This window comes from Bison bison, unplaced genomic scaffold, assembly GCF_000754665.1.
Source record: "Bison bison bison isolate TAMUID 2011002044 unplaced genomic scaffold, Bison_UMD1.0 scf7180017864205, whole genome shotgun sequence".
NCBI classification, from domain to species: domain Eukaryota; kingdom Metazoa; phylum Chordata; class Mammalia; order Artiodactyla; family Bovidae; genus Bison; species Bison bison.
This window is the reverse complement of record NW_011494777.1, coordinates 2,587,721-2,598,994: the sequence shown is the minus strand read 5'-3', so window position 1 is coordinate 2,598,994 and position 11,274 is coordinate 2,587,721. Positions and strand designations below refer to the sequence as shown.

At 57.7% G+C, this 11,274-nt stretch overlaps 1 protein-coding gene across 1 annotated transcript in view; it reads right to left on the bottom strand.

The window, feature by feature from the left end:
* Positions 1–11,274, bottom strand: part of IGSF9B (immunoglobulin superfamily, member 9B) — a 42,615-nt gene that overhangs the window by 24,625 nt on the left and 6,716 nt on the right. Inside the window, exons 2-6 of the mRNA XM_010844722.1 lie at positions 8,444–8,641; positions 6,850–6,996; positions 1,590–1,741; positions 1,241–1,358; positions 87–229 (exon numbers count right to left, since the gene is read on the bottom strand). Coding sequence (XP_010843024.1) covers positions 87–229; positions 1,241–1,358; positions 1,590–1,741; positions 6,850–6,996; positions 8,444–8,641 — 758 coding nt within the window. The remainder of the gene's footprint in view (positions 1–86; positions 230–1,240; positions 1,359–1,589; positions 1,742–6,849; positions 6,997–8,443; positions 8,642–11,274) is intronic.

The following is an 11,274-nucleotide window of genomic DNA, read 5'->3' as shown; positions in this document are numbered from 1 at the left end:
GCTCTGCCCTGAGCCCAAGGGCAGTCCCTGCTGGGAAGCCTCGCCCCTGGGAGGCCTGGCTGGGCTCAGGGCAGAGCGTGCACTCACTTCTGGAAGTAGACGTTCTCATCCTGCCAGTACCAGGTGTAGGTGAGGTTGCCGGGGTAGGCCTCCGCCCGGCAGGTGAGCAGCGCGTCCTGGGAGATGTTGACAGTGATGTTCTCAGGAGGTGAGACGATGAAGGGAGGCCCTGGGGGACAGGGACAAATGTGACCTCTACTGGGGCGGGGGGGACCACAGCACCAGCTGCGGGAGCTCTGCCCCTCAGAAAGGGGTGCCCCTAGCCCCGGGAGGAACTGAGCCAGCACTGGTCCAGAAGCAGGCAGCACAACTGAGCAGTTGTCATGGAGACGCATCCAGCTGCTGCCTGTGCTCAGGTTCTTACTCACCCTGCAGGTCCCAAGGATGCACGAGGTCCACAGGTGTGGCTGCACACAGCTCGTGGCAGACACCCACCCATGCACAGTCCCTCTGCCAACCTGGCCCCCTGAATAGCCAACTAACCCCTCCATAGATACAAACACACAGCAAGGAGGAAGGCCACTCTCTCGACCCACAAAAGGAACCGGCCTGCCTCTAGAGGAGTAAGAGGCTGACCACAGGTGAAGGGGCATCAGGGAGAGGAGGCAGGAGAAGCAGAGGACACGGCTGGAGTTCCAGCAGCCCTGGTGCTGACTTTCCAGACACCCTGTGGCTGTCACCAGCTCTTGCCCAAGTCAGGAGGCCAGGTGCAGCCACCCCCCCAGCTCCCTCCAGCAGGGGGGGAAGTGGAGCAGGTGGACAGAGGCCACCCCTTCTGGGGGCTCAGGGCCCCAGGCAGAGCATCACAGGTGCTGACCCCACAGACACGAGCCCTGCCAAATGCCCTTCATGTTATTTAAGCCTCTGGGGTTGGACTCAATTCAAACCCTTACTTATTAAGGCAGTCACCAGAGGATGGAGTCTGGTGGGGGAGGGGGCAGTCCTCCCCCGGGGAAGGTGGAGACACCACAGGACACCACCTGGACATTCAGAGAAACCAGAAACCCAGTCGGCATGGAGCTTCCTGCCACCCCACGGGAGGGCTACTGAGGGCCACCAAGGGAGCCCGCAACACAGGGATGAGATCCCACCCGGTTCCCTACCATCCCCAGCTAAGCCACCCACACCCTGGGAAGACCCCCAGCTCAGTGGGGCCAGGACTCCCTTCAAGAGGCCTCACCTTGGACGAGCAGGTGGGTGGTGTGCACCGCCTCCCCCTGGATGCTGTATGCACGGCAGGTGTAGGCGCCTCTGTCCTCCCGACTGACCGACGTCACCGTCAGGCTGCCCTCACTCACCTGGAGCCAAGGAGACGGATTCAGCTCCCACCCTGGGCCCCATCAACGCCTTCCCAGGTGGAGGGGGCCTTGGGGCCTGTGCACTGGGGAACCTGCAAGGTCACAGGTACCGCCCAGTCCGCCTGCCGCCTCCAGCCCTACCTGCGCCTCCGCAAAGGTGAATTGGTGGCAGGACAGGAGGCGGGGGGCAGCAAGGGGGGGTGCAGCAGCCTGTGACGGACCCACACTCACCTGGTACTTGTTGCTAGCACCTAGGAGTGTCCCCTCCTTCAGCCAGGTGACAATGGGCTTGGGATTCCCAAAAGCTATGCAGGTCATGGTGACGCTACCACCCTCCTTGGCCTCAATGTACTGGGGAGGTGTTTCTGTAAAGGTGGGAGGAGCTGCAAGAGACCGAAGGCACGGGGCAGGCTGGTCAGCTGGCCGTCCCGCACATGGGCACCCTGCTCCGGGGCCCACCCCACAAGTCCAGGGCACTCCTGGAGGCAGGAGGTAAGCAGGAGACAGGCTCTGCCCACCTGCCTTCTGGAAGGGAGACCTGGAACTCAACAGTCTGGCTGGATCCCAATTCTAAACTTTCCCTTTTGTAGCCACCTAATTCCAAATAAAGGACTGTCTGTCCAGCACCAGGGTGCCCCAGAGGCTCCAGGGACATGGGGATAAATGAGGCAGCCCTTCACACCTCGACCATCCACAGACCCATCTTTCCATAACCCCAGCCCAGCCAGGCCCACGGTTGCAGGCCATACACCATCTGAGCCCCATCAGGCCTAACGTGGATCACAAACCAGGTGGTGTGGGATCACCTAGACCCTGAAGAAACAATCCTACATCTTCTCCCAGCCCAGCCATGGCCACTCCCTCCCAAATTGCTCCCCCAGCACCTGCTTCAGAGTCCTGACTAAAATCCCACCCTGTTGAAACAATCAGCTTTTAACACATCCCATCTCATCTGTCGAAGCTGCTTTTAGAAGCCATCTGATCACCCTCAACCCTCTGGACAATCACCTGGGGTCTTCTGGCCCAGCCTGAGGGTCCACAACACCAGGCTGGGCCTGGACTTCTGACCTTGTCTCAAGGCTCCAAGCTCAAGTTCAAAAGCCACTCGCCCTATAGCCCTGGGCTCAGCTATTCTGGGGTCTACCTAAAACCCTGCCCTCCACATTGATGGGAGGAATGATCCAGGTAGAGTCTGTGAGAGGAGCTGGTAAAACATAAAGCTACTGAATGGTGGTTATCTTGCCAGTACTGCCATCGCTGTTAGCTGCCCAGAGCTTCTGAGGCCCCAAGGAGAAGCTGTGAGAGGGGTCTCCTAGGAGGTAGCCTCGCCCCAGACCCAAGCAATGTTAGGGGTCACAGCTGTCCACCAGCCACCACACATCCCTCAAATCGACTCCAACACTCCAGCCTTCGTGTCTTCCTACGAGTGCCAAGAAATTCCATCCCTGGGATTGCTGCACCTGCCATCCCCCCTTCCTGGGCCATACTCACATCCCACCCTTCTGGTGCTTCTACATCTCTGCTAAAATGCTGCCTCTGCCTCACCTGGTCAGGCGGTCGAGGAAGGCACTTGCTGCAATCCTGTCCCCTGAGACAGTTTAAAGCACTTACGACCAAGTCTCCTGAGAGCAGAGATCTCCATAAATCCCAGTATGTGCTCAGCTTTTAGCGCAGCTCATGTATGGAAGTGAGAGTTGCACCATAAAGAAAGCTGAGCACTGAAGAATCAATGCTTTTGAACTGTAGTGTTGGAAATGACTCTTGAGAATCCCTTGAACTGCAAGATCCAACCAGTTCATCCTAAAGGAAATCAGTCCTGAATGTTCACTGGAAGGAATGATGCTGAAGCTGAAGCTGAAGCTGCAATACTTTGGCTACCTGATGCAAAGAACTGACTCATTGGAAAAGCCCCTGATGCTGGGAAAGATTGAAGGCATGAGGAGATGGGGACGACAGAAGATAAGATGGTTCGATGGCATCACCGACTTGATGGACATGAGCAAGCTTCAGGAGCTGGTGATGGACAGGGAGGCCTGGCAAGCTGCAGTCCATGGGGTCGCAAAGAATCAGACATGATTGAGCAACTGAACAGAACTGAAGTGGCAAGTTACAGAGTCTCAACAAATGGCTGAATGAACAGATGAATGCAATGAAATAGCTGCATGCCTGCAAGCGCACGTGCACACGTGCACACACACCAACACAGATGCAAATATAAAACTGAAGACAAGATGATGGTGAGATGACCTTCTTCAACAATCTCCCCAAAGCTCCGCTCAGTGTGGCCACAGAGGTGGCCATGAGTGAAGGCTGGGTGACCGGGGAAGCGGTCTTCATCACGCACAACAAACATCTTTGAGAAAGTCAATCCTAACCCGACGTTAAACACACCAAAAGTGATGGTAAAACACATTCTGTGTTAGTCGCACAGTCATGTCCAATTCTTTGCGACCCCATGGACTATAGCCTGCCAGGCTCCTCTGTCCATGGAATTCTTCACAAGAATGATGGAGTGGGGAGTCATTCCCTTCTCCAGGGGATCTTCCTGACCCAGGAAACAAACCTGGGTCTCCTGCACTGCAGGCAGCTTCTTTAGCATCTGAGCCACCAGGGAAGCCCCAAAACACATTCTAAGCCCTTGCAAAGGGATCCTGGCTTCCGAGCTCCAGACTGCCTCCTACCCTGGCCCGTGAGCCCATCCTAGCAGAGTCCTGCTGCCAAGCCTGCTCTTGAACTACAGCTCACACAGCCTCGGCCTCTATTACCTCTGTGTCACGCTTAAGGAAAAGATAATACAATAAATTATGTCCTGAAGTGACAAATTAATTACTAATTACATAATTACTTTATTATTTAGGTGCTAATCAGGAAAGCACTTTGAACAATTTCAAGTTTTCAGGAAAATAATGGTTTGACTCCCGATTATTTACCGGATTAGGTGTGAGCCTGCCAGCTGCATTTCCAGCTTAATTCTTCTTTTTTCACACATGCCCTATAATTAATCATGCAGGTTAGAAATAGGCTGGCCTCTCCTCCAAGCAGTTCACCGGCAGAAAGCAAGGCCTGACTCGGCCTTTTCTAGTATTTCATATGCAATGAGGAAATAATTGGATTTTCTTCCTCCCAACTGGCCTTGAAGAAAACACAGAAGGAGGAGGAGACAACTTGTGATTCTAATTTTTCATTTTCCCAGGGTGATCCCGGTCAGAAATACCTGACATTCTAGTTTGAAAGAAATGCAATGTTTGTGCTCCAGACTCTTTCCTTCAATAAGGGAAGTGTTTACGCCAGAAGGAACCTCAGAATGCAGGAGGGAGAGAGAGAGGGTGAGGTCGCTCACCTTGGGAGCGGGGCCCTGGTAGGGAAAGCATTCCATGACGAGCTGAGCTCCAGTGCTAAAGCCTGGCCCTTCATTCCAACAAGCAGCCAGGCTCCTGAATGTGGTGGCTCTGCTTCCTCTGGGCCTCCGGGCATGCTGTTCCCTCTGCCCTGGAACACCCTGCAGGCCTGATCCCCCGACCCCCCTCACCTGGTCAACTCCTCTTCCCCAAAGGGTCTCTGCCCAGGGCTCATTTCCTCAGAGAAGTCCCTGTCCCTCATGCTTCCAAAGCCTACTGCAGTCGCCTCTGGACCTGATTGTCCCCTGAAGACCCTTCAGAGCTCAGTCTGCACACCCCCAGAGCCTGCCGAGTGGACATTCAGGAACGAATGTTGATCATGGGTCGATTCCCAAGGGCTCTTCGACCACCCAGGCTGCCTCTGCCAGCCCGAGGCCCCTCCTGGGCTGCCCAACTTGGTCGTTCTCTCCCGTGATGGGGAGGGTGACCTGTATCCTGCAGAGAGTGACCCCCGCACAGCCAACCTTCCAAACGCGGCACCAGGCGTCTTCATCTGCAGGGCTTCATTTAATCTTCACTACAGCCCTGCACACAGGCACGGTTCTTGGAAACAGAATAGTGAAGCTCAGCGAGGGGAGGCGGGTGTCCTGGCTCAGACAGTGAATGAGGTGGACTCACGACACAAGCCGAGTCTCGTCGGCCCGTGTTCCCCGCTGGCCCCCCCGCCTCCACTCCCTGGACAGGACCCAGCGGTGATGCGCGGGAGGCAGGCAGGGCTGTGACGGCATCAGCCCACCTTGGGAGATGGCACAAGAAAGCAGGCAGCGTGGGGGCTCTTGGCTCAGCGCTCCATCAGTGGTGCCATCAGCGGTAGGTTTACCTTCTTAATTACATTTTGCTTGGACTAATATTAAGCTGAGTTTTCATTCCCAGCACAGACAACAGCTGGCATTGAAAGGAAGTTGACTCAAAAGCTCACCGGTAGTGGGGACAGCCCACCCAAGGTTTAAAATAAGCCCACCGTTGGTCTCTGGGGACTGACGGACAGGAGTCGGTTGCATACAGTGAGTCAGCAGCCTGGACCACTGCCCCAAGGCCACCACTCCTAGGTCTGTTTGGTCCCAGAGGCCAGTCTCAGACTAAAACACCATTTTCCCAGGGCCCTCGATGGGTTTTCAGGGCAGAAGGTGCACGACCTGATCCAACCTCATGAGACAAGGCCAGTGGAAACTGCGAGAAGCTCACAAGCCAGGACACTGCCAGTTCCTCTCTGCTGAGCATGGAATTCAGGGTCACAGACATCATACCCACAAGGACCTAAGCTGTGCCTGGGCGTCCAAAGCACACGTGCCATTGAAGCCTCAACAACCAGCTCAGTATGTGTGGCACGTGGTGGCTGAACACACTATATCACAAACTGAATCAAGAGTAAAATAAAGCAAAGCAAAAACCCTGCTCTCCTCCACCATGGGGATCACTTCTTCCACTTTCTCTGGGTTCCAGTGTTCCCGGCTCCTTGGGAATTTCCCCTCCCAAAGGAGGGCTCCCAGGGGCACAGGGGACCCTCGGTCCCAGGAAAGACCCTGGCCCTGTGAGAGACCATCACCCTTCACCCCAGGAAGTAAGTACCCACTAGCATTGGAAGGGTTACCCTCTAGGCCGGGACCAGCAGCATTGCCACCCGGCCCTGGGTTTGTCCTGCTGCTGCCCATCAGTTGCAGCTCAATGGCTAGCTGACACTCAATGGTTACTCAGGCAAATGGACTAAAGGAAGGCTCTAACAGGGGATCCCTGAAGAGGGTCTTCCTGCAACTGCCCTAGAATCCACCCTGCAGATGCTCAACCCTCCCGGATTCCAGAACCCAGTTCCCGCCCCCACCCATGGTGACCGCCGTCTGTCAGGAGCTGCCCGGCCTCTGGGACTCCAGGACGACCAAGGGGCCAGGGGTGTGACTGGTATCTGACCGGTGGGCCAGGCCAGGGTCTCCAGGAAGGCTGAGGAACTTGGGGCACAGCTGCACCAGGGTCTCCAGGGCAGGCTACAGTCAGGGGCTGAGTCCCAGGGGCATAGGGAAAAGGCTCAAGCACACGCAGGACACACACCGAACACGCTCGCACGCAGGCACAAAACCCGCACACCGCACACCGCGCACCGTGGATGGTGAGATGCACCCAGCTGCCGTTGTGGAAGGGGTCGTACTGCTGGTCGAGCAGGAGCACCTTGCACTCGTACCAGCCCTGATCCTCGGCACGCACCTGCTCCAGCCGTAGGGATGCCTTGTCGTGGAGGCTCGCACGGCCTGTGGAGAGGGACCAAGAGGGTCAGGGCAGGGCGCTGCCCCCTGCAGCCCTAGCCCCACAGGGACAGCCTCCCTCGACCCCAGCCCAGGGCAGGCAGGCCCAGGGCAGAGCGGCCCCAAAAGCCCTGCTCTCTCTGCCCACCAGCTGCACCAAGAAGGCTTCAGTTCTCTGCACCGTCCCATTCTCTAGGGACGGAACAGAGGAAGGAGCTCTGCTGAGGTGGGATAGGAGAGGATGAGTGGCCCTGGGAACCTCCGGCCAGGCTGAGCAACATCCTGTCCCGGGGGTCCCCGTGGCTGCCACGCCCAGCACCCTGTCTATGTGGCTTCCCTACAGCAGCCAGGGGAGAGGCCACCAGGGACAGGGTGCTGACATCCCCTCCCAGTCCTGCCGCTGGGGCCAGAGAGCAGAGAGGACTGGTCCAGACAGAGCCCAGGCCCCAAGCTTGGCTGGAGTGGGGGTTGCGTATAGCCTGAGAACTCAGAGCAGCTGGCAGGTAGAGCTCTAATCTACTCCAAGCCACCCTCCCTAACTCAGACCCCTTCCCCAGAGTGCCCTCCGGGTCCTCCCTCAGCCCAGCCCATTCCTCGCCCCAATGTCACGACCTCCTCTGCTTTCCTCCTTGTGTTTTCGACACTGGCAATCTGCCTACAAATCAGACAGTCCCAACCAACCAGGGCCGGAGAGACACAGACACAGGAGGAGAGAGAAGGGCAGAGAGAGAGAGAGAAATAGAAGCTGACAAAAATGCAAGGCAGACCTCAGAGCCCAGAGGTAAAGATAAAACCCATGTCCTGCCAGCTTCCTCTTCCTTTAAACCCCAGCGCGCACACACACCCACACACACACACACACCCGAGCACACACTCACATTGCCCCATGCCCTCCTCCCTGGTGGGCAGGCCCTTGGCAGTGACTCAGTGAGGCCCAACTGGCAGGAGTCATTGCAGAACAAGACACAGGGGGCCAGGAGGAGGAGGCAGAGTGGGTGCCCAGACGCTCCCTCCACCCAGGACAAGAGGCCCCAACTTCAGAGCCAGAGGGAGGGAGTGGGCGAAGCCAGACAGAGCAAACCCCATGGCTGCCTGCCGAGGCTCTGACTCAGCTGCTTCTACTGAGCCGCCCTCCAGCCAGCCTCCTGTCCCACGCAGTGGGCTCTGGGCCTCCCTTCTCCTCTGGCCTCCGGATCCGCAGGGCCCCCTGCGGATCGGTGAGGCTGTTCAGGAAGCCCTGTGTCTGCCCCACCTCCTTGTCCCTCTCCTCTCGCCACTTAATTAAAACCTACCAGAGTGCAAAGGATGGGAGGACAGAGGCAGCGACTGGAAAACAGAGATAAGAGGCCCATCGGAAAGGACGAGAGGTTACAAGACACAGGCAAGAGGGACAGGGCGGGCCCCCCCCACCCCGGAGCCAGGCGGGAAGCCAGGGCAATGGGGCAGCCCTTACCTGCATATTCAGGGTCCACGTGAGGCGGGTAGTAGCCGAACTTGATGAAGATGGGGATGGGCACCCCAAACTTGAACCATTCCACAACATAGGGCGGGGGCTGCCCCGTCACCGGGTGGACCACGTCGCATCGCAGGACCACGCTCTCTCCAGCCCTTGCGGTCACGAACTCGGGCTCCTCTCGCAGGCCGTGGGCACCTAGAGGGACAGCTACATTGGGACGCAGGAAAGGAGAGGCCAGGAGATCCTGCCCGGCTGTCCCAGAGACCACCTCTGCCCTCCCAACCCTGAAGAGCACAGCCCGACCATGCCTTTTCCCAGTGACACTCCTACCAGCTCTGAGGAGGGTGGCCACTGAGAAGGTAGAGGGGCCTCGGCCCCTCTGTGGACACCAAGGTCCGGGCAGGCACTGCAGCCAAGGGTGAATGGGGACCTCTTCCTGCACCAGGATGCTTCCTGCTAGAGCACAGCAGGGAGACTCGGAGCCGGCGTCCTCCCACGCCCCACCCCCAGCTCAGCCTGATGTTCACAGCACCAAACAAGAGCGTTCCACACAGGAGCGGGGAATCCCCAACAAGCTGAGCAGAGGCTGCTCCTGGCATCGCCAGAGGGAAAACCCCACCGGCCTGAGCTGGCCTCTCTGCCCCTCCTCCCTCTGCCCGCCTCGCCTGCCGCAGAGGAGGGAGCGGGAGGGGCCTCCATCCCTCCAGTGTACAAGCCCCAAGTCTATCAGCAGGAGAAGCCCCAGACATCACCATCCGGACCGCAGGATGCTGGGGACACGGGAGGGGGACCCTGGGGCCACTAACCTCAGCCAGCTAAGGGGACCACCCCTATCTGGCAAAGGACAAAGCACGTGGCTAGATAAGGCACTAACATCCTCCAGAAAGGGACTGGGAGGGATGGGAGGTGAGGCAGGGAGAGGCCCATATCCCCCAGCCCCAGCCCCAGAGAGAACAGGTTAACCCAGGCTCCGCCCCAGGTCTGCAGCCCCACCTCCAGCCTGACTCAGGCTGCCACACCAAAGTCACCTTGTCCACCTTCCTTCCCAGTGAAAGAGCTCGATGGGAGGCCCCTCCCCCTGCCTTCCCTCCCAGCACCCACACAACCCACCAGACCCCGCCCCTCCCCTCCAGAGCCGGCTGGGCCCCTCCAGGCAGCACCACGGACAGCGGCTGCTCCACTGAGGCTCTGGCCTGACTCTGCGCACACCTCTGACCCCTGTGGGCTCCTGCCAGGCACCTCTGTCTGGCTCTCCTTTGTGTCTCTGTGTATCTGGCTCTTTCTATGTGTCTTTCTATTTGGTTCTGTCTCTCTCTCTCCAGTGTCTCTCCTGTGTCCATCTCTCTCTGGCTCCTCCTCCATGTCTGTCTCTCTGTATCTCTGTCTCTCTCTAGCTCCCACCCACATGGGTTATGCTGTCTACCTGCTCCCCTTCTTTGTATGACTCTATCAGCGTGTGTTGGGGTGGGGGGGTACATGTGGGGTTCCGTTTGCCTATGCTGGGGAAAGGGTTTTGCTTTTCTGCTGCCTGGCCCCTGTGTGCTTGTGTGCTCTGCCTCTCCAGGTCCATGTCTCTGTCGGCCTCTCCTTCTCTCCCTCCCGCTCCAGCTCCCTCTCCTCCTCCCGCAAATTGCGGAAGAAGGAGGAGGCAACCCTTCTGGAAGCTGATTGGCTACTGGTGACATCACTGTTTTCTAGAGAAAGAGCTAAGATCACAGAGTATTTTTGGAGCAGAGCACAGTGTTGCCCTCACCTGCCTGAGGCCCCAGCAGGTTTCCCAACCCTCCCAGACCTGCTTTAGGCAAAGGCTAAATTCCAGCCCCTCAGGGAAAGTGTAGCAGGCTCCTCCCAGCCCCCACCCCATCCCCTGGGGGCACCAGGCAGGGACTGGGCCCGCCTCAGAGCACCCTGGCACAAAGGCTGACCCTGGGCCCTGGAGGGGTGGGCAAAGAACAGACATGTGTGCACATGAGTGTATGTGTGTACACATGTACATGTGAGCATGCAGACTTTGGAGGAAAGAAGAGGAACTACAAGAGCCAGGGCAAGAGGCGGGAGTGCCTCCCAGGGGTGGCCACCTGGGGCAGGGGGCAGGGTTGCTTGCCCTCCTCTCATAGAAAAGGTTCTAGAGGCTCTGGGAGGCAAGACCTTGACTGCCTCATTCTCCGCACAGCAACTGGGCAATGAGGTGGCCTCTTCCACACCCACCCAGGCTCAGGGCTGTGCACCCCACCTGAGACCCAGCCAGACCTGGGCCCCACCCCACAGGTCTTCCCACGTCCCTCCGCCAGAGACAGCAGCTGGAAGAAGACATGGTGAGACCAGCAGCACAGAGACAGTGAGCAAAGCCAAAACAGACGGGCTTCCAGGATGAAGGCAGAGGAGTGGGAGGCCCTGTCCCAGCCCCCGCACTCAGGCCAGTCTTCCTGGCTTTCAGAATCCTAAAATATTTATCAGCTTTCCTCATCTCAACACACACACACACACACACACTCTGCGTGTGCTCTCACCCATCACCCACGAGTACTTCCCCCTCAGCCTGAGCTTTTCTGAGCCAAAGCATGTCTAATAAAACACTTTCTCCAGAAAAGCTTGCTGCAAAAAAAAAAAAAAGTAAACAGGCTGGCAGCAGAGATGGAAGAGGGGTTTGATGGAGGAGAGAAATGCCTTCAAACCTAGGACACAACCCAAGTCAAGAGCAAAAGAGATTCCAGGGGCAAGAATGGAGACAGACGGTCAGGGTATGAACAGACAGGCAGAGACAGAGACACAGAGAGAGGTCAAGGGCACCCAGGATTCTGCCAGGGACACAGAGACATAGGCCTTCA